The following is a 22,360-nucleotide window of genomic DNA, read 5'->3' as shown; positions in this document are numbered from 1 at the left end:
GGGCCCGGGCTGGATTCAAACCCGCCAGCTCAGGTGTATGTGGCTGGTGCCTTAGCCGCTTGAGCCACAGGTGCCGAGTCTTTTTTTTTTTAGACAGAGTCTCATTTTGTCACCCTTGGTAGAGTGTCATGGCATCACAGCTCACAGCAACCTCAAACTCTTGGGCTGAAGCAATTCTCTTGTCTCAGCCTCCCGAGTAGCTGAGACTGTAGGCACCCACCACAATGCCTGGCTTTTGTTTTAGAGATGAGGTCTCGCTTTGGCTCAGGCTGGTCTTGAACTCCCAAGCTCAGGCAATCCACCCACCTCAGCCTACCAGAGTGCTAGGATTACAGGTGTAAGCCACAGTACTTGGCTTCACTGGAAAGTTCTTCCTTGCATCTAACCTCAGTCCCTCTTGTTCTTTCAAGGTTCTGTACTTGCTGCTACCTCTGCCTAGAAAGCTCTTCCCCAGATCTCTACTTCACATTATAGGGCAGCCCGTAACTGCCTCTTATATCACAAGGCTCAGCTTTTTTTTCTTTTTTTTTTTCAACAGAGTCTCACTCTGTTGCCCTGGGTAGAGTACTGTGGCATCATAGCTCACAGCAACCTCAAACTCTTGGGCTCAAGCAATCACCTTCCTCGGCCTCCCAAGTAGCTGGGACTATAGGCATGTGGTACCACCCTGGCTAATTTTTCTACATTAGGAGACAGGGTCTTGCTCTTGCTCAGTCGGCTCTTGAACTATTGAGCTCAGGCAATCTACCCACTTTGGCCTCCCAGAGTGCTAGAATTATAGGCATGAGCTACCATGCCTGGCCTTAGCTCTGCTTTTTTCATAAAACTTATCACCCAAAATGACCTTGTCTGTTTACTCACAGGTTTACTGACTTTTACTCTACTAGCATGTAAGCTCCATGAGAGCAAGGACCTTGTTTGTTTGGAATCCTCATACTTGGTTCAGTGCCTGGCACGTAGGAGGTGTGCTACATGAATGAGAGAACCCTGGCCACAGAGGGAGCTGCTTCTCTGGCCCATTCCCACCCAGGCTGCTCACCGGCGCTGGGAGGGCTGAAGTTCTGTGGCCACCTTGTCCTCACAGAATTTCCGCATGGTAAGAGTAGCCAGTGCTTGGTCTGCCCTGGGAAGAGCGAGGACAGAGTGGGGGATTAGGGAATAGCATTCATCCTAGCCTCCCATTCCTAAGCCCCAAGGGAAAGAGGATAGCTGTATCCCCCCACCCCCAAATGTAGAGGAAGCCCAGAGTGGTGGTAAAGAGAACTAGAAGCACCACGTACAGTCACATTACTAGTTGTTGGGCTGCAGGCAATTATTCCCTGAACTTTAGTTTTCTCATCTGTAAAATGGGGCAATAAGACCATGCTATGGGTTGAATTCCCCCCAAAAATATGTACCTCAGAATGTGACCTTATTTGGAAATAGGGCCGTTGCAGACATAATTAGTTAAGATGAGATCATACTGGAGTAGGGTGGGCCCTTAATCCAATATGATTGCTGTCCTTATAGGAAGAGAAGAGAAGAGACACAGACACACAGGGAGAATGCTGTGTGACCATGGAGGCAGAGGCTGGAGTGATGCTCTGCAAGCCAAGGGACACCCAGGATTGCTGGCCATCACCAGAAGCCAGGGAGAGAGCAAGGAAGGAGTCTATCAAGAGTCTCAGAGGGGAGTATGGCTTTGCTGACACCTTGATCTAGAATTTCTAGCCTTCAGAACCATGAGACAATAAATTTCTACTGTTTTAAGCCAACAGGTACTTTGTTGTGGCAGCCCTAGGACACTAATACAGATCAGCTGCTGGGGACTATCATAAAGTACATGTGATTAAAAGGATGTGGAAATGCCAGGCTTATAGCAAAGGGCTCCCTGAACAAAGAGGTGGGCTCCAGAGGAGATGGGTTCATAAAGGTTCAGCTGGAGAAAGGGCTACTGGGGAAGGGGCTACTTAGGTGCTGGGGAACCTCACCCTGCAGAGATCTTGCTGTAGTGCATGTAGGCAGAAACAATGACCCCGAGCTTGCCTTTGCTTCCCTGAGAAATAGAGACAGGGATGGAGGGCCTTCTGGGGCCCCAGGCTGAGGGCACCCCAGCTCTGTGACCCCAAGGTCCCAGCCCACCTTGCAATACAGTACCACAACGTGCTGTGGGTCAGCACTGAGCCACGTCTCCATGGCTTTGCAGATGGAGCACAACTTGTCCAGGGGTGGGGCATGCAGCTCAGGCCAGCCAAAATCCTGGACCTGGTGGAGCACAGGGGTACAAATGGAGGTGGGGGCCACAAAGGGAGATGGGTAGGGGTGGGGGTAGATGATAGGGCCAGGCTTGGGGGCAAGGTAAGGGCCTTCTTGTTCTGACAACCTCAGCACTGTCTTTATATGATTGGCTGATACCTGCTGCACTACATTTGAGGTGTCCCCAGTAATATATCATATGGGAAAATGCTTAAGAATGAAGTAGATGCCAGCTTCTACTGTCACTAACGAGAAGGCAGGGATCGGCTTGATTTAATGGCTGGATGGGCCATTTCCCTCCTACCTTGGGGTTTAGGCGGGTCAGGTCATGCCTTTTCTCTGAAAGGTTGAAGAGCTGAAATAGAGTGGGGGCTTTAGACGGAAACGACCTCCGGCAGCGAAGCGCGGTGGAGGTGGACGGTAAGCAAGGATCGTCCTCTAAAATGAGGAGGCTGCTCAGACCAGACCTAGCCGCCACTACCCGGGATTCTCCGCTGGGCTCCAGGCAGCGCTCAAGGCCCCGCCCATCCCCGCCCCGCTCGCCCCGGGCCCCCCCGAGGCCGCGCCTTGTTGGTTTGACGTCATGAACAGCCTCGCCCATCTGGCCCCCCCGCCCTCTCATTGGTTGCCTCCGGGAGGCCCCGCCCCTCACCAGGTACTTGTCGCGGTGTTTGGATTGCAGCACGTGGGCCAACTCTCGCAGGTGGCCCCGGTGTTGCTGTTCATCGGGCCGCGAGGGGAAGGCGGCGGCCAGGATGCGTTCCGTCACGTAGGTGAGGTCCAGGTCCCAGCGCCTCTCCATGAGCGGGTCCAGGCTGAAGCTCCTGGGAGGATGCGAAGCCTATGTAAGGAACGGAGGGGCGGCTGGGCACCCGGAGGTGGCCAACATGATGGGAAGGCGTCTATTGGACCGCAGAGGAGACCTGGTGGGTCTGGAGGGAGACTGTCACTTGAGGGCAGGGGCTGTCCTGGTGAGCTTTGTTGCTGTGTGGGGCGGAAGGAAAGGGGTCACATGGGCACACCCCCAGCACCCTCACTTACCTAGGCAGAGTGCTCCGCTGCTTTGAATAGTTTAGAGATTTGGTGGATCCCTGGTGGATGACAAATAGTGTCTGGACATCTCTTTGGGTACCTCTCCCCAGCTCTAGGCTCCCCACTCCAGAGGTCCATGTACTTTCGTCTTCAGGAAATCTAGGTCCTTCCTTACTCCCCCCTCCTTAGGCATCAGCTTACCAGATGCTCTATGCGCCTGACTGGGGCTGTGTTTCGTCGCTAGAGGGAGATGAGGGAGGAAAAAGGAGTGGTTAGGGCAGGGGCAAGGCCACTCTGGGCCTGGGGATGGTGAGAAGGCATGTCAGTGTCCTTGCTGAGTGGTCCAGTTCCTAGCAGACTCAAGAGCAGAGGGATCACGGGCTCACACATTTTTTTCCTTTCTCTTCAGGATTATGAAAACCCACAGCAAGGTAATCTCTTGGGGGCCCTCTCTGGGGCCACCAGACTTTTAGACACTGCAGCTAGGTCCCAGGTCCCTTGCTTTCCCACCCAAATCCCAGACAAACTCACCAGCTCCACAGGAGGCAAGGCCTGACAGGAAGAAGTCACCTGGAAGGAGACCTGAGTAAGGATCTGAGCTCCTGGTGAAATGGGCTTCCCTGGGCTTGAGGATGAGGCAACCCCTCAGCTTCAGCAAGAAGGTGGAGGGGCTGTCAGTAGATGGGCGCAGGCTCCAGCTGAGGTCTATTTAAGGGAACCTCCCCTCTGGCCTCTTAGTCCCCCACCCCCTGGCCCCCCACGTGTTGCTCTTGGCTCTCAGCCCCCTACCCACACAGACCCCCATTCATTCAGCTTCAGGACAGGAGTTATATATAGAGGCAAGCAGGCAGGCCATGGCCAGGGACGGACACTAGCCTCTTTCACTGGGAGACCCCACCCCCAGGCACATAGCTTCCCACAGCTAGCTCCAGGGCCCTGGGACCCCACTCCCCTGCACTGCAGGAGGCCCAGGGAACCTCCTCAGATAGGGCTGATTCAGGACCCCAGTGAACAGTGGGTGCTATTTACAGCTTGTACCTGGAAAGGCCCAGATTTTCCAGGGCTCAGGTCCACCCAGGCATCCTGAGGACCCTTCCCCAGAGGGAAGGCACAGCCCATCCGGCTGCCCAGTCTCTGAAATCCTGCTCCCCCACCCACTCCACCCTTCCTCCTCCTCCTCCTCCTTTTCTCCACCCCCCCCCCCAACCTCTCGCCAGCTGCAGCCTGGGCACAGCACCAAGACAAATGCTGTCTTGCTGTCCACTCGCCTGGGCCAGCCCTCCAGGGGGTGGAGTAGGGTAGTTCTTAAAGGGCCAGTACAGCACCCTCCCACCAGGAGGGGTACCCCAATGATGAGGGTGGGGTGGAGATGAAGGGTGGATGCCAGTGCAGTTGGAGAATCCTGTTTGGAACCCCGGACACCCCTCCCTCCTTCAGGTATAACCAGGTACCCACCTTTGCTTCACATTTTCTGTGTGTTGCCATCTTGCAGACTGGGGGTGGGGGTGTACAGAGGAAAGAGGTTAGCAGGGGCCTCTTGAATCAGTAGAAGGAATTTGGCCCTCCCTCATTTCCCTGGGCCCTGGAACCAGACTCTGAGACTTCCTGACTCCAGCTGTACTAGGCTGGCTGAAGTTGGGGAGCAGGGGTAGAGTTTGAAGGAAGAGTGTGGCATCAGAGTATTGCTGCGCAGGCCAGGGGTAACATTCTAAGATGGATGAGGTTAGGAGGAAGAGAGGGAAAGCCCCAAGCCACAGGTCAGGATGGGAAGGTGGTGGACAGTACTGGGTTGTGGGGGGTGTCTGTCATGGAGCCAGGGCTGTTGGCTATTATGGTGCCTACTACAGGAGCAACATTGGTTTAGGTTGTGTGGGTTGGGCCTGCGCAACACAGTGGTGTGGGGTGGAGGATCTCAGGCTCAGAACAGAGTGCCTCACCTCTGCATGAGACGCCTGTCCCGTCGATGGTCACCTTACACACTGCACAGACTGGAGGTTTCTTCCGGAAAACCTTCTCCCGGAAGCTGTGTGGCTCAGCTTTCCTAGGCTGGGGGTGGAGGGACAAACACACAAGAGATGTGAGTTTCCAGTACCATGTCCATCTCCGGGATTTGATAGACGCCTTGTCTGCACTGCTTTCTTCCTTCATCCCAATCAAGCCAGTAAAGCTGTAGGGTGAATTTGCTATCACTGTTTCAAGGGGTCGTGGGGCCTGTCCTTGACCATGCATGGAATCTGACCCCTTGCATCACCTTCACTGGGTCAGCTCCTCCCTAAGGGATCACTTAGTCCCCTCACGTGGCCCTGGTGTGTGATGCCCTGTGATTATTGCCAGCCAAATGCTAGGGCTTTCCTCCTGTGGGTGGGGGCATTCTCTGACTCCTCCCATCCTGCCCTCCCCAGATGGAGGCCTGTATGCAGAGAAAGGAGGGCTGCAGACATGAGCTGTAGCACCAGACCAAGCTGGTAGAAGTGGCCTCAGCCAGTCCTGTTCCCCTGGCTAGCGCTGTCCCCACGCTCCAGGCAGCTGATGTGCCCCCCTCCCCCACAGCCAGAACAACATGTTTACTCATTGTGCATTGAGGCGGTAGACAGCAATTCTGTAAGGGGGGGGCAGTGATGTTGGAGGGAGAAACAGAAGTGACACAGAGAAGATGTTCAGTGGCCTTGCTGCCTTTGGGTGTTGTGAACTGTGCTGCTACCCTATCCCCCAATCTGGAGAAGTTCAAGTGGGAGTCAAGCATTGAACAGGGGCCAGATTCCCTGTTCAGCCCCTCTGACGCAGGAGGCTGGGATGCCTCCTTGTGACCCAGACCTATCTCAGTCCCATTCCTTCCCATAGCAGGTTTTCTCCAAACATCTGCCTAGGGACAGTTTATCTTCTTGCCACTTTTTTATTTTATCCATTTTTCTTCTCTGTAGTTCAGACTCCTGCTGCCCTTCTTCCCTGGTCCTGCCCTAGTATTATCTCATATCCTGAGCTGCTGCTTTTGGAGTAAGGCTGAGAAGTGGGGCAAAGGAGTGATGGGGGCATCTCTGGTTTCCTGACTGCCTAGAACCTCTGGGCTGGACCAACCTTGGGGGACCCACTAGGACACTTGGCTACATTTTGGCACTAACAACACTTATAGATGATGTCAGTGGAAAACAAACCTCCAGTTCTAAAGCCCTCCTGGGACCCAGCCTCTTTCTGCCCTTTGCCTACCCCCTGCCTCCCACATTTTCCCCCGAACTTCCTGGACCAGATAAGGAGCCTGATCTAGCCCTGTTCTTAGGACTTTGCTTGGCAAAATCCTAATGTTGGGGCTCAAGCTGGGGGGGGGGGAGGGGCAGGACCCTCATGGCTGGCCCAGGCTAGAGTAGGGAAGGTGATAGAGAAGCAGAAAACAGATAGCAAGGAGCCACTCTGACCTAAACATCCCATCTGTAGGTCACACCCTAGCTGTCACCACACTGAAGGGGTACAGTAATGAGGGAATCTGAGGGCAAAGGAGAAGACTGAGGAAGAAATTGGGAGAAGGGTCTGGCCTGATTCCTGGTCCCCTCCCCCACTGCCAATACCTCCACCCCTACTTGCCCAGCCAGCTGGCACTCCTACCCTGGTGGTGGCCCGGCTGCTGTCCCTCCTCCCAAGGGCTCTGAGCAGCCTCTCCACGGGGCCGCTGGACTTCATGGTGTCCAGCTGGGGTGCCGGCTGCGAGATCTGAACAATGCTGGGGCCTGGCCCCAGGCTTCCTGAAAGCAGCCTGGCGGAGGAAGCCGCTTCCCCTGGGTGGAGGCTAGGCTGTCTGGCTGATGTGAGGAGCAGCCTGGCCCTGGAAGTGGAGGGAAGTGCAGGCGGGCGGGAAGGGGGCAGGTCGTTGCTCCAGGAAGTTGGGGGGGGGGGAGGATGTGGAGGAGGCCAGATCAGATTCCCAGGATCTACCCTGCTGGGAATGTCAGCCCAGGATCTTTTGCACAGCCTCCCCTGCACTGTCTGGAACGGCCACACACACCTGCGAATCCACCCTATCCAAGGATTGGCAGGGATCTATGGTCCAGAGATCCAGCCCCAGTGGGGCGGGTGAGAATTTCAGTGTCAGGGCAGGGCTCATGGGCCAGTGGGGAACACCATGTACCGGCAAACTCCCAGCCTGAACTCTCAAGCTCTGGAGGGACTTCCGGTGGAGAGGGAGGGAAGCTGGGAACTACTACCCAGCAGTGTGTCCTGAGGGTCAGGGAAAATGGGACTGAGGGCCGGCTTCCTGCCTCAGTTTCACTGGTTATGAAGTAGGCAAAGAAAACATGCAGCACATCCTTATCCCCATACACCATGCAAGGCCAAGTTCCAGCCAGAAGAACACTTGACTCCAGGAGTGATCCATTCCCATGCTACAGCCTAAGGCATTTGAGATCCTTCTCCTGAGAGCCCCCAGCTCCCTGCTCCTGACATACTCTTCCTCCCCACCCCCCACTCATACCCTGGCTTTGTTTCAGACACCTCACAGATCCATGGTCCCTCTTTCCAGCCATGCAATTTAGGCTCTCCACACCAGGTCCCCATCACCACCACCAAGCCTGAGCACTACCTTCATGCTCTCCTAGTTCTGCTCTCTTTCCTCAGCAGCGTTCCCAGGGCCGAGGACTGGACAGGAGGACCCCTCCTAACACATACTCCACCCCCTTCATGGGCCTCCTGCCTCTCTTGGGAATATGGCCAACTTCCTGTCCTGGGAGTCAAGGGAGGGAAGTGGATGGGGCCTTGGAAAGGGGGTAGTAATCTTCCTAAAAACATAAGGGGTTAATGGCCTAGGGGTCCTCAGCCCTGAGCCCTGTACAGCAGCCCCTGGGACTGGCTAGCTGTCACTTGAAAGAATGCAAGTATGACTCTCTAATTTGCATGGTATTTACTGAATGTCCCAGTACTCAGGCAACTCCCCCAGCTCTGGCTTCTCCCACCAATTGCCTCCTCCCTCACACCCCTCAGGATCTCCTAATCCTGCATTCTCTGGGCCCTGCTATGGGAGCCTGCTTGGGAGCTTTCAAGGACCTACCTAGGCTGGACCTAGCCTGAGGCCTCTCCCTTGAAGCTTCTGTTCTCCAGGCCAGGAAGTCTGTCCCTAGGATACCTTGTCCAGAAAGTGGCATTTATGTGGCAAATCTGGGCCCCCAGCCTATAACTGGTGAGGAGTACTGAGTCTGCAACCCACCCTTACCCCACCAGCCTGGGCTGCGTCCCAGGACACTCCAGGCCCCTGGATGTTCCAGTGTGGACAGCCAGGCCTGGCCTGGTCTAGCACCCAATCCTGAGGGGAAAGGGGCATGGGGCACTTGTGGCAGGGTGGGTGACTGGGGGTGGTTTTTTTCTGCCCAGTTCCCACCTTGGCTATGACACATGTCCCTGACCAGGACCCATCAGGCATGCTTCTTTCCCCGCCGCCGGCTGCCTCCAGAGGTGCTGGCAGTCCCCTCACCTGGAACAGGTCCCTGAACCATCTCTGACCTATACTGGTCTCATGTTCCCCACCCAGGCCCAGCACCTGAGTTCCAAGCAGTGACTGCAGTGAGGGTTGGGGGACTCACTGAAAGGTTTCTGGAGCAATTATCTAACACTCACTAAGCCCCATTTTGGGTGGTCCCTCTGAGCCTGTGCTGAGAGGAAAAATAGCTCCATGGGGGAGGGCTGGGAAGGCATTGCTAGACCCCCTAGGACCCTCATCCTCCTCCTGCCTGGAACATTCCAGAGCCTGTCAACCTCTCCCTCAGCTGGGGCCTCTCTCAGTCCGAATCCTTGGGTTTGTTTGGAGAAACCCCTCCACCCACACCCCCCTTCCTGGAAATAGCTGTGGTTGGAAGAGAGGCTGAGAAGCTGGGAGCCAGGCTGCGTGGAGGAGGGGTGAGGCCCAGGGAAGGAGCAAGCTAGTGAGCATGGGCGGTCTAGGGGTGTGCCCAGAGGGATCTGAGGGCAGAAGCGGGCCGATGAGTAGGGCTGGCAATCTGTGTCTGCTTACTACCTCAGTGTCCCAAACGAGAAGTAGGAAAAGAAAACACTTGTCTGCGCACTGCCAGGCCAAGGCCCGAGCGCTGATGCCAGCTCCTGCCCAGGTCCAGGGAAGTATGGAGCCACCACCGGGGGCCACAGTGCTGGAGGAGCGGCGCCTCTTGTGTGGCAGGTCACCACAGCACCCTGCCAGGCGGTGTGTGCTTCCCAGGGAGCGGGAAAGGCGTGACGGCCAGACAGAGTGGGACCACGGCCGTGCCCCGCCCCCTGGTCACCTTTCCGGTCTCCAGCTGCCCCCAGCTTGCCTTGGCCTATCCCATCCGGAACCCCAAGTCCCAGCCTTACGGGGACGCCCCCTCAAGCCCCCGGCGGTCCCGCGCCCCCTGGTGCCCGCCCCTGGCACTGCCCGCGAGGCCGTGACGCAGAGGCCTCCGCCCGCCGGCCCAGCGCGGCGCGGCCACTCACCTGCGGGGGGCGCCCGGTGGGGCGGGGGGGCGGCGGGGCGGGGCAGCAGCAGGGAGAGCCCCCAGGCCAGCCCATCCCGCCCCGGCCCGCGTCAAGCGGGACCTAGAGCCAGCGGCGGCGGGAGCGGGCGCGCCGCACTCCGCTGGGCTCCCTCCCGCCACCCGCCGCGCCGGGCCGCCCTCTCTTCCCTCCCTCCCTCCCTCCCTCGCCGTCCCACTCCCTCCTTCCCAGCTCCAATCCCCACGTTCCGCCCGCTCCCCGCCCCCGTCCTCCTCCTGTCCGCCTCTTCTCCCCACCTTCTCCTGGGAACCCACACTCACAAAGAGCTGAGCTGTAAGAGGGTGCAGAGACTGGTGGGGAGGCTGAATCAGGGAGAGATCGGAGACAAGAAGAGACCGAGAGATGGGGAGCGAGATTTGTAGAAAGCGACACGGAGAACACTGGGACGGGGAGAGACCCAAAGATGGCAACAGATAGTGGAGGAGAGACTGACCCGGCGGGACACAGGCAAAAAGAAATACGCGAGCAAGACAAACAGAAGAAAAGGTGGTCGTAGGTCCTACCTAAAGGGTCTAGAACCGGTATGGAGAACTGGTGGGCAGCCACAGCCTCTCAGCCTGTCCCCTACACAGGAATGTATTCGGTATGGGCGGCCCTCACACAGGACCCCCGTGGCCTGAGCCTGGCCTGGTGGAGCTAGCACCACCTACCTACACGGGTGCTGTAATCAGGTGAAGACACCTGGTGGTGTGTCCCAAGATGCTGGACACCATTCAGTGGTCGTCTACCCTGCGGGAGACTTCTGTATCAAAAGGACTCAGAGCTGAGGAATCAGGTTCAAGCTACCACCCCCACCTCCAAGCAACTCCAGTCATCCCATCCATTTCCCTGCTTTGGAGCTGCACCATCATTCTCAATTTCTTTTCTCTTTTTCGTTTTGCAGGTTTTGGCCGGGGCTGGGTTTGAACCTGCCACTTCTGGCATATGGGGCCAGTGCCCTCCTTTGAGCCACAGGCGCCCCCCCTCCCTTTTTGTCGTCCTTGGTACAGTGCCATGGTGTCACAGCTCACAGCAACTTCAAACTCTTGGGCTTAAGAGATTCTCTCTCTCTCTCTTTTTTTTTTTTGCAGTTTTTGGCCGGAGCTGGGTTTGAACCCTCCATCTCTGGCATATGGGGCCGGTACCTTACTCTTTTGAGCCACAGGCGCTGCCCCAGCTTAAGAGATTCTCTTGCCTCAGCCTCCCAAGTAGCTGGGACTATAGGCTTCCGCCACAACGCCCGGCTATTTTTTTTGTTGCAGTTGCCATTGTTGTTTAGCTGTCCCAGGCCAAATTTGACCCTGCCGCCACCTCAGTGTACGTGGCTGCCGCCCTCACCACTGTGCTATGGGCACTGAACCATTCTGTTTCTAACAAGGTCTTCCTTACATTTAACTTAAGCCCCAGGCTTCCTAGTGGAGATGAAAGTTCTTTCCATGACCTAACTTTATTGCCTTTTGCAGCGTCTGAATCAGGTACTGGATAGGAACTTCTCGAAGTTGAGCATAGGGCTGGTTTGAGTTACGCCACGCTGGAGGGGAAGTTGGAGGGTAGAGAGAAGGAAGGGGATATCTTTCTAGATGATCTGAACCTATTGCCATTCCCAGATTCCCCAACAGTTTTTTAGCAGTAAGCACTTCTTGATACTTTCTTCCTCCTCCACCCTCCCTCACTGGATTTTCCATGATGAAAGCTGGGGGTGGGGAGCTAGGATTCTGAGAAGCCAGTGCCCAGGGCTCAATGTCCTGTGCCTGCCCAAAGGAGCCAGTACCGCCAGCTATTAGGCCCTCCATCCCTCCTTGTCACTTCTCTGGACTGGGTTCCTTCTATGCTTGTCTTTGGCAAAGCCTGGGAAGTCCCTGATTTCAACTGGGGACAGGGGAGAGTCTTTAAGGCGGTACATGGTAACAATGTGAGCACCTCCACAGAGACTGGCATTTGGTAGGGGGTGGATGTGGTTATGATCCAGGAACCTTGATCTTCTTTCTCTGGCTGAGTTGGTGCCTATTAGGCAGTTGTGGAAGTTAAAGCAGTGGGGGCACTGGGGTCTGGAGAAAGGGATGGAGCTCAGAAGGGAATGGTCTGGGGGTGGGGAGAGTCAGGATTAGGGAAATGCTGAGGAGGGCAATGGGGATCGGAGGCTGCTGGGGGAAAGGGTAGGGCAGAGGATCTTTCCATGTATTTTGGCAGTATTATATAATCAAGATACATAAAATATGAAAAAAAATTTTTTTTCATTTCTTTAGACACATTGGCTAGCTTTACCATCTTGCTGTCCCCAGTGTTCATGAGGGTCTTTGGCTAGGCATGCCTTGAGGTAGATTCATTATCTCTAAAGGTACCGATGGAGAGACTAGGACTCAAAAACTTGACTGGCTCCCAGAGGTGGGTAGAGCTAACCCTCACAGTCGTTCTGGTACTTCTGTCCTGCCTGGTGGGCCCATGAGAGGAACTTTGGAGGCTCCAAGGAACTGGAGAAGGGTCACATGATGGGCAGCTTAATTCTGGCTCAGGCTTGATCCCTGCTTTCAAGGGGATCAAGGGGACAGAGGCTGCAGGAAGGAAGCTGATGAGAAAGGTTGAGAATGAAGTGAAGGTAGCTTGGTGGGGGTGAAGTAAAAAACGGTGGTTCAGGCTCAGCGACTAGGGCGCCAGCCACATACACCAGAGATGGCAGGTTCAAACCCAGCTCTGGCCTGCCAAACAACAACTACAACCAAAAAATAGCTGGGCGTTGTGGTGGGCGCCTTGTAGTCCCAGCTACTTGGGAGGCTGAGGTAAGAGAATCGCTTAAACCAAAGTTTGAGGTTGCTGTAAGCTGTGATGCTACAGCATTCTACCGAGGACATAGTGAGACTCTCAAAAAAAAAAAAAAAAAAAAAGGTGGTTCATTGGAGCCAGCCAGGTGCCCTGCTTTCTGGGGCAGAGCAGCAGGACGTTCAGAGGGGAAGAGGGAGGGGAGAAAGCCAGACAGATGTTAATGAAGGTGAAACAATTTCAGGAACGCCCCTTCTGTGCAGGTTTTCTTACCTTGACTATGCAGAGGGTGGTCCATCTTGGCACTGAAGGTGGAAACCCCTCTTCCATGGTCTGGGCTGACCCCATGCCTGTACCAGTGCGGCCAGATCCGTGGGGCAAGGGGGCTGTAGAAGAGGGATTTGAAGGTGTGAGGCTGTCCTTGCTGGAAGACCACTGTATCAGAAGTTCTTTCGGTGGAGGGTTTGGGTGCTGGGAACCAGGAAGAGTGTGGCGGGGGTGAACGGGGCAGAGTCAACTCCAGGGGTGCCAACTCCAGGGGCGGATCTCCAAGACAGAGGGTGTATTGTCCAACCAGAATGTTGCTGCAGCTGGGTGGAGAGCAGCATAGCTTGCCTCTTCCAAACCTTTTTGGGGAGGGGAGGGTGAGAGAAGGGAAGTCCCCCTCATTGTGGCCCTGGGAGCTACAGTGGTTGCTGAGAAACGAGGAGGCTTATTTGACAAATAATGCTTCCCAGGAGATGTGTGGCTCCCATTTCCTGAGAAACCAGATGCTCTGAGCTTGAGCAGCTATTGAGCTGATGTCCTCAGCATGGACTGAGACCCTCACTATTGCTAAGTGCTTGATTCTGCTTAGCAGAAAGTGGGCTACACGGACAAGGATATTGAGCCTACACTCCCCCTACCTTTTTGGTCAACTTACACAAGTTGGCAGTGAGTGCTGACCAGTCATGAGTCCATTTCTGCAGCTGGGCTTCTGGGAGGGAGGGTCCATGCATATTTGTAGTTGAACATGTGGCCATACCAAAGCCCAGGCTTTGACTTTAGAGTGCCCTTTGAGACAGTACAGGGATTTCCTCCCTGCAACCCTCTCTGTGTACAGCCAACATAAACCTCTTTCAGTAAGCCTTTCCTACTTTTCTGTTCCTTATTTCCATCATTTACCCAGACCTCACATTGCAATGCTAGTGGAGGGCTTAAAAAATGTGACTGAGACTGATTGCTGCAGAAAGCACTGCCTTGTAGGTTCTATGGGCAGCAAAAGCCACATGGAAAGGCTTTCACTTCACAGCTCACTAAGCCTCTTACCACTCAGCCAATTTTGGGACAGATATAAAGGCACCCAATGGACACTAGATAATGCTTTTCTTTTTGGAGATAGAGCCTCAAGCTGTCACCCTGCTTAGAGTGCCGTGGCATCACAGCTCACAGCAACCTCCAACTCCTGGGCTCAAGTGATTCTCCTGCCTCTACCTCCCAAGTAGCTGGGATTACAGCCGCCTGCCACACGCCTGGTTATTTTTTGGTTGAAGCCATCACTGTTTGGCGGGCTGGGGCTGGATTCAAACCTGCCAGCTCAGGTGTATGTAGCTGGCGCCTTAGCTCCTTGAGCCACAGCGCCAATGGTATAACTGCTCCTATCTGCCCTCCCCACCCGCTTCCTCCTCTTGGCTCTTATATCTTCCAAATTGTTCACTGAAGTTTCCTGGGCTCTTTCCTATGCTCCACCCCCTGATGACCTTAGGGATTCTTTGCCACTGTTCTAACCCCTTTCCTGTCTTACAACAATGAATAGTCTGTCCCTCACTGTTTGGAAAATTCCCACTAGGTCTGACAGATGATTAAGAAAAAGTTGCCTCCTGGCTCATGCCTGCCTGTAGCTCAACAGCTAGGGCACTGGCCACATACATGGGGCTGGCGGGTTCAAAACTGGCCCGGGCCTGCCAAACAACAGTTTAATAACTACGACACACACACACAAAAACTAGCCAGGCATTGTGGCGCATGTAGTCCCAGCTACTTTGGAGGCTGAGGCAAGAGAATTGCTTAAGCCCCCAAATTTGAGGTTGCTGTGACATAGTGAAACTGTCTCAAAAAAAAAAAAAAAAAGAAAAAAAAAAAGAAGTTGCCTCCTTTGTGACAACACAGACCTGCCTGTCACCAGGTTCTCCAACCCACCAGTGTGGTCTAACTCAGAGCAGTACCTGTCTGGATTGCCTTAGTGAGGTTAGGGGTTTTACAGAGGCACTCTCCCAAGGACGTGAGGATTTATTATAATTCCCCCATAAGGATCAAAACAAACCATACAGGAAATGGACTGCTGGCATGCTCAGGTGATAGCAGTTAACGTAAGGATGCAAACTTCCAGTTTTTGGCCATCAATAACCATTGAAACAAGCGGCGCCTGTGGCTCAGTAGGAAAGATGCCAGCCCCATATACCAAGGGTGACTGGTTCAAACCCAGTCCTGGCCACACTGCAACAACAAAATAGCTGGGCGTTGTGGCGGGCGCCTGTAGTCCCAGCTACTTGGGAGGCTGAGGTAAGAGAATTGCTTAAGAGTTGGAGGTTGCTGTGAGCTGTGATGCCACAGCACTCTACCAAGAGTGATAAAGTGAGACTGTCTCTAAAAAAAAAAAAAAAGTAGATCCCTTAGTCAGGAGCTGTCAGTAATCCCAATGACTTGGCCCATTGAGGGAGTAAGATCCCTTGAGCCCTGGAGATAAAAGGCTGGAGCAAGCTACGATCACTCCAGTTTGGGTGATAGGGAGACTTGGGCTCTAAGATTCCTCTGTAGCCCAACCCTCAGTATCCAATACTGAAGGAGAACAGTCAGAGATGGTAGGGGAAAGTGAGGCAGGCTAAATCCAATAAAAAGCACTGTGACTAACATGTATGTCAAAGAACTTCAGTATTATAATGAACTTTAAAGATCAGATTTATTTGGAGAAAACAAAAAACCCACAACCCAAAGGATGGGATTTTACATCTCAAGACATCTCCCAGGTATTAATTCTACAGATTACAAATCATTTTCATAGAAGATATTTTTGTACAAATTTTACATGTATTTAGGAGTGGGACATGAATCAATCCCTGTTTCTATTTTAACGAGGAGGGGGGCAAAGTAGGGGAGTGGCAACACCAGCTTTTTTGGATACAACTATTTGGAAGGAGAGCAGATATGAAGAGGGCCAACCCTAATCTTTTATCATATACAACCAATGGTTTTTAAAAAAACCCTTTGCAACTGGGGTATCTCTCTTCAAAAGCCCACTTCCTAGCTATTAGCCAATTCATGCCAATTATTTAAAGTTAATTCACTTGGTGTACCTTTTGTCCACTTGGCAAATTATTCATTATGCCCACTGCTGCAGCACGCATAAACCAACACCTCTGCATGGCTGGACGCAGTCTAACCTAGGACAAATGGGAAAAGGGCTTTGCAAACAAGAGACCAAGGTGTCGTTTCTCTGCAGGTACTAGTACTATACTGCCCATGGTGGGGAAGGATACCATCTTAGCTGACCCCTACAAAGTTGCACATTAAAGCAGGCAAATGTAGCTACTGTGTTGCAAGAGAAACCAGGACCCAATAATTCTCTCCATTACCATTTACTCTCAAGAGAAGCTTAAAAACAACACACACACACACACACACACACTCTCTAGGCCACATAAATCTAAGCACTGGTGTGGGATTTCAGTGGAGAGCAGGAAACTTGGGGGAACAAAAGATTGTTAACAAAGGCTCCCAATTTATCGGTCCCTTATTTATCCACTTTTTTTTTTTTTAACCACCCAAGACCATCAATTCTAGAGTAAATCTCATCTGTACAAGGGTCAAAGCAGGAGTGGGCATGGATGGAGGTAATAAGGAGAGTCAAAGACAACAAGGAACCAATTTGCTTGAGAAAAGCAGTGATTCTTCCTTCAGCTCCCAGTAGCTGACATAAAATGCCCTAGGATAATAGATATGTGACAAATAGAGACTGCTTTTTGGGAGGTAAGAGTACCATGAAGAACTTAGGACAATGACAATCTAAATTTTTTAAGCTTCAAGATTTCAACAGAATATGGTTTATCTGGAATTTCAAAAAGGATAGTGTTTAGAAAGGGCAAAATCAGGACACATAAAAAGACTGGGAATTCCCAAGACACCTAAGTGGTTCCTGCTCCAGAAAATAACCATTCATGTGTTTATTGGAGGTCACACCATTTTCCCCTATAAATTGGTGCAAAATGATTCATCACCTCCCCAAAGCTTCTTGTCAAACCACGATTTTCCCATTTATTTTGGTCCCAAGCAGTCCTATTCTTTAGTGGCTGAATAATCACTCCCAACTACCCCCCTGGGGGGTAAAAAAAAAAAAAAATGAAGGAATTCCCCCTGGGCTGGCCCCAATAACTCAGAATTAAATAAGAGGAGGGGCTAGCAGCCTCCTGGAGACTACAACAACGTGAGGCTAAATCTACCTTTCCAAAGATGGAAAATTTATTCAGATACTGTTTGAGAATTCATATATGCCACAATAGAATAAGAATTAAAAGGTAGAAATCTCACACTCTTCCTTATACCTCCCCTACTGCCCAACCAGATTCCAGATGTATATCACTGTCATTACACTTCTGCTAAATGGAGTCCCCCCAGGCACTAATCACACAGGCAAGTGCATGGTGTCATAAAAAAAACGCACCACAACTTTTCCATTAAAAAGCTGTAGTCTCTTTCTCTCTGGCTACATTGGTGATTCTCCAGTTACTTCAATACTTTAAAGGCTGCAGCAGCATGCAAAAGAATTTCATTTCATTTAAAAAAAAAGTTAAGAAAGGTCTCCAGGAGATGGTGAGTTTTATTTTGTCTTGTCTGGATAGAGGTTTGATTTGCTCTTGAATGTTCCAGGGTGGTAAGAGACTAGGCTGAAGCACAGGATGTTGAGGTCTACTCGGTGTAATCTTCTCCCTCATTTTCATCTTCACCATCAACAGACAGAGCAGCATACTTGCTTGCAGAACTGAACTTCTGTAACAGATGAGAGTAAACAGATATCGGAGGCTTTGAATTACCACATTAAAACCCAAGAAACAAGACAGTCATACTTTGGCAAATACAGGATGATAGTATAGCCTTGCACCAGCCTGCCTGCCAAAGAAGGTCAGAGAAATGTGTGATCTTACTGGAGTTGTATACCATTTTTATCTTGCAGAGGGGACAAGAGTGGAGAAAGGTGAAAATGGGAAAAAAGTTAATCTCATTTTCATTCACTATTGTGAAAAAATACCAATGCCTTACTTCCAACCACTCTGCAGCCCCCAATGTTAAATTAGTCCGATGACAATAAGACTTTGTGAGCAAGTCTTTAACACTTACAGAGGCTGGATTTTCCTCAGGTTTCTTTGGCTCAGGTGCAGATCTGGAGTCTTGATCCTTTTTGCCATCTTTCCTGCAGAGATGTAAGCATAAAGCCACAGCTTTAGGAAAGGACTCCTCCAATACTCACACGCTCCAATTTATAAGGAGCTGAACAGGCATCTCTAGTCAGTAGGCTGTGCTCTCTGGATAATGCATTATTTTTAAATTCTCAGAATCTTTTTTTATTTTTTTTTTGATACAGAGCCTCAAGCTGTCCCCCTGGGTAGAGTGCTGTGGCATCACAGCTCACAGCAACCTCCAACTCCTGGGCTAAAGCCTCAGCCTCCCAAATAGCTGGGACCACAGGAGCCTGCCACAACACCCGGCTATTTTTTGGTTGCAGCCATCATTGTTGTTTGGCAGGCCCGGGCTGGATTCGAACCCGCCACCTTAGGTGTATGTGGCTGGCACCTTAGCCACTTCAGTCACAGGCACCGAGCCAATTCTCAAAATCTTAACTCTAACAGCTGACTTCAATTTGTTCACAATGAGAGATTAGGGAGTGCTTCAAAAACCAAGAATAACTTAATTACAAAGACATGTACATACAATGTCAGAGGAAATATCTACAAAAGATGAGAAAGAAAACACGCATACTTATCTGACTCCTTCCAGTGGTCTTTGTTCCCTCCATCTCCTGGACCACGGCTGGAGTTCCCAGTTTGGCCTTTTGGGACATTCATCCCGTCTACTTTATTTTCATCTGCTTGAACAGTAATGGTAAAAGCAAATCACTCCCTCTCCTAGATTTCCTTCAAACCTAATGTAACTGTGCCTGTAAGACTGAGGGAAATTAAACCTAACCCCAACCTAGACTGCCTTCTGAAAGCCGTTCCCCCATGTCCTCTATATTATACACACACACACACAAAATACCTGAACAAGATCCACTAAAAAGTTCCACTGTAAGGTTATGCCATTATGAAAAAGCAAGCTGGAAATAAGGACTATGATGCTCTGCAGTGACCTTGGCCTTGCTAATGGTGACATTTCTAATCCAGACTGAACATGGTAATTAACTTCCTTCCGATTTCCACCCCTCTTTCAAATAAAGGTTCTACCAAGAAAGGGAGGGCTTCATGCTTTCTCCAAAGAGGTCACTTCTGCCCTCTAATGGCAGGAAAGGACAGATAAAATAATCCAAGACCTTTAATAAAATCAGGTGCAAGACACACTGCAATATAAAATTTGATTCTAAGGGCTGGACATGGTGGCTCACACCTGTAATCCCAACACTCTGAGAGGCCGAAGTGGATGGATTGCCTGAGCTCATAAGATCAAGATAAGCTTGAGCAATACCAGGACCCTGTCTCTTAAAAAATAGCCAGGCATTGTAGTGGGTGCCTATAGTTCCAGCTACTTGGGAGGCCAAGGCAAGAGGACTGATTGCTTGAGCCCAAGAGTTTGAGGTAGCTGTGAGCCATGACGCCAAAGCACTCTACTGGGGGCAAGAAAGTGGGATTTTATCTCAAAAAAGAATTTATTCTAGAGCCCCCTTTTTTTTTTAATGTAGGCACATTTCTCTTAATATGGTCTCACCTTTCCTTGCTGGTACTTCCTCAGATGGCTGAGCTGAAGCTAGTTTCCCTCCAATACTAGAAAGAAAGCACATAATCACACTCATCAGTTTTTCAGGGACATAAAAGGTAGGAAAAAAACCAAAACTCCAGAACTGGTTCTCATAAGCCAGCTCTAGCACACCAAAGACACCACAACTTACAAAGGCCAACATCCTACCAGGTGTTTTCCACCATTATCACAGTATTTAAGATTCTGTGGCTAAGTAATTTCTGTTTCCAGGCTGACTCACCTTGTAGGAGACTGTTGCTCTGTGTCTGAGCTCTGAGATCGAGCAGGAGGGTTAGAACTTCGCTTCACCCAAGCATTCTCCTTTGGTGGAGGAGCTGGCATTACCTTTAGGGGCTGATCAGGTCTGGGTGGCTTAGAAGTTGGAGAGTGACAGTCTTCCTCCTTATTAAGTGTTTCATTTTCTAGAGACTTCTCACTCTCTCTCCTTCGCACATCTGTGAAGCCAGAAGAGAAAGATCCAATTATCAAGTTAAGGACGGGGGAAAGCCAACGTATATTACTTATCAAAATCTCAACAATAGAGTGGAAAAGGCCCACCATCCAAATTTACTGCTTTCCATCATTTATTCCTTTTTTTTTTTTTTTTGAGACAGCCTCAAGCTATCCCCCTGGGTAGAGTGCCATGGCATCACAGCTCACAGCAACCTCCAACTCCTGGGCTCAAGCGAGTCTCCTGCCTCAGCCTCCCAAGTAGCTGGGACTACAGGCGCCCGCCACAACGCCTGGCTATTTTTTGGTTATAGCCATCATTGTTGTTTGGCGGGCCCAGGCTGGGGATTCGAACCCGCCACCGTAGGTGTATGTGGCTGGCGCCTTAGCCGCTTGAGTCACAGGCGCTGAGCCCCATCATTTATTCTTAAATGAAGACTCTGATGTGGCTCCCAATAGATGTAGCAATTAACTTAATGCTTTCTAAATGTCATCTTGAAAACAATGTTTCACTGATGCCCAAAGAGAAATGATTATAATAATGATATTTACATCTTAAAGGATAGCCTGCCATCTGACCTTTTATGGAAAGAGTAACCTTTAATGTAAGATCATAGCTGTTCTTCATTTTCAATGTTAAATGTTCTGACCTGGAGAATGTTATATATGCATGTATGTGTGCAGGGGACCTGTGACGAAAACTCCAAACTGTAGTAACCACTGCTCAACTCCAACTTAGAACAGAAGCTCAACACACACACGGGCTGTGATACAAATCACTTCAGCCTAGAGCTGAGTTTTGAAATTTAGAGGTGGGAGGAAAGACCTTTAAGAACCACAATAAGAGAAGGGAGGTGTTATAATCTAATCATTTGACATCACTGGAGAATACTGCTCTGGTTATAGACAGCATCAAAAATGGTCAGCCCTGGAGATAGCTCATATGGAACATCGGGCCTAAGACTTCTAACCCACACAGAGAATTCATGACTGAATGTAATACTAAGTCTCTGCATAATTTGGTTATAGACAGTTCATGGAAAACAGCAGTAACATGATACCCACCCTGATCTGACTTACTTCTGCCAGATGTGGCTGAGGTTCCAGTCTGCGATGACTCACTTCCTGTCCTCGACCGTTCCCGTTCCTGAGTTTCTTCACTTCTCCAGCTTGGGTGTCTGAACAGAAGAGATTAAACAATATACATTATGTTTGGCTCAGTGAAGGCCATGGCAACCTCTTAAGAATCATCACTTATTAACATTTAGCACACTTGATTTATCTGTGTGTGTATATATGTATTTATCTTTTCCTTAAACTATTTGAGTGTTGTAATTAAGACACACTTTGCCAGTCACAATGGCTCACACCTGTAATCCTAGCACTCTGGGAGGCTGAGGCAGGAGGATTGCTTAAGCTCAAGACTTCAAGACCAGCATGAGCAAGAACAAGACCTCTATCTCTAAAAATAAAAGAATTAGCTGGGAGTTATGGTGGGTGCATGTAGTCCCAGCTTTCCAGGAGGGTGAGGCACGAGGATCACTTGAGCCCAAGAGTTCGAGGTTGCTATAAGCTATGATGATGCCATGGCACTCTACCTAGGGCAGTAGAGTGAGACTATCTCAAAAAAAGACACACTGGCTTGGCGCCTGTGGCTCAAGTGGCTAAGGCGTCAGCCACATATACCTAAGGTGGTGGGTTTGAATCCAGCCCGGGCCCGCCAAACAACAATGATGGCTGCAACCAAAAAATAGCCAGGCGTTGTGGCGGGCGCCTGTGGTCCCAGCTACTTAGGAAGCTGAGGAAGGAGACTTGCTTGAGCCCAGGAGTTGGAGGTTGCTGTGAGCTGTGATGCCACTGCACTCTACCCAGTGGGACAGCTTGAGGCTCTGTCTCAAAAAAAGAGACACATTTGGGCAGCGCCTGTGGCTCAGTGGGTAGGGTGCTGACCCCATATACCAAGGGTGGCGGGTTCAAACCTGGCCCCAGCCAAACTGCAACCAAAAAATAGCTGGGCATTGTGGTGGGCACCAGTAGTCCCAGCTACTCAGGAGGCTGAGGCAAGAGAATTGCCTAGACCGATGAGTTGGGAGGTTGCTGTGAGCTGTGCGACGCCATGGCACTGTACCGAGGGTGATAAAGTGAGACTCTGTCTCTACAAAAAAAGACACTTTAGCTCAGAATACTTCAACAGCTTTGAGATTAGTAACATTTTCCTACATTAACTAACAGTATTACCATTTCTTATTATTAGCACAATTCCAAGATCAGTCATTTATTTTTATTTATTATTTTTTTTGAGACAGAGCCTCAAGCTATTCCCCTAAGTAGAGTGCTGTAGCATCACAGCTTACAGCAACCTCCAACTCCTGGGCTCAAGCGAGTCTCCTGCCTCTGCCTCCCAAGTAGCTGGGACCACAGG

At 51.1% G+C, this 22,360-nt stretch overlaps 2 protein-coding genes across 7 annotated transcripts in view; both read right to left on the bottom strand.

The window, feature by feature from the left end:
- Positions 1-7,969, bottom strand: part of TNS2 (tensin 2) — a 15,800-nt gene extending 7,831 nt beyond the window's left edge. Inside the window, exons 1-11 of one of the 6 annotated variants that reach the window (XM_023513725.1) lie at positions 7,835-7,969; positions 5,205-5,313; positions 4,723-4,760; positions 3,799-3,837; positions 3,469-3,507; positions 3,277-3,326; positions 2,888-3,059; positions 2,540-2,590; positions 2,122-2,244; positions 1,971-2,035; positions 1,040-1,123 (exon numbers count right to left, since the gene is read on the bottom strand). In XM_023513725.1, the coding sequence (XP_023369493.1) occupies positions 1,040-1,123; positions 1,971-2,035; positions 2,122-2,244; positions 2,540-2,590; positions 2,888-3,059; positions 3,277-3,326; positions 3,469-3,507; positions 3,799-3,837; positions 4,723-4,760; positions 5,205-5,313; positions 7,835-7,840 (776 nt within the window). In that variant the 5' untranslated portion in view covers positions 7,841-7,969. Of the gene's footprint in view, positions 1-1,039; positions 1,124-1,280; positions 1,313-1,970; positions 2,036-2,121; positions 2,245-2,539; positions 2,591-2,887; positions 3,077-3,276; positions 3,327-3,468; positions 3,508-3,798; positions 3,838-4,305; positions 4,761-5,204; positions 6,123-6,864; positions 7,098-7,834 lie in introns of those variants that run through there. The other 5 variants (XM_003790416.3, XM_012805563.2, XM_023513726.1 and 2 more) reach the window with 5 other exon arrangements.
- A 7,457-nt stretch (positions 7,970-15,426) lies between these two features.
- Positions 15,427-22,360, bottom strand: part of EIF4B (eukaryotic translation initiation factor 4B) — a 52,550-nt gene continuing 45,616 nt past the window's right edge. Inside the window, exons 8-13 of the mRNA XM_023513645.1 lie at positions 21,019-21,132; positions 19,730-19,943; positions 19,459-19,514; positions 18,517-18,622; positions 17,878-17,950; positions 15,427-17,529 (exon numbers count right to left, since the gene is read on the bottom strand). Coding sequence (XP_023369413.1) covers positions 17,449-17,529; positions 17,878-17,950; positions 18,517-18,622; positions 19,459-19,514; positions 19,730-19,943; positions 21,019-21,132 — 644 coding nt within the window. The 3' untranslated portion in view covers positions 15,427-17,448. The remainder of the gene's footprint in view (positions 17,530-17,877; positions 17,951-18,516; positions 18,623-19,458; positions 19,515-19,729; positions 19,944-21,018; positions 21,133-22,360) is intronic.

The sequence above is a fragment of the Otolemur garnettii genome, unplaced genomic scaffold, assembly GCF_000181295.1.
Source record: "Otolemur garnettii isolate 467f Iridium unplaced genomic scaffold, OtoGar3 scaffold00043, whole genome shotgun sequence".
Taxonomy (NCBI): domain Eukaryota; kingdom Metazoa; phylum Chordata; class Mammalia; order Primates; family Galagidae; genus Otolemur; species Otolemur garnettii.
Note: the sequence above shows the minus strand (reverse complement) of the source record. Positions and strands in the feature narration are given on the sequence as shown.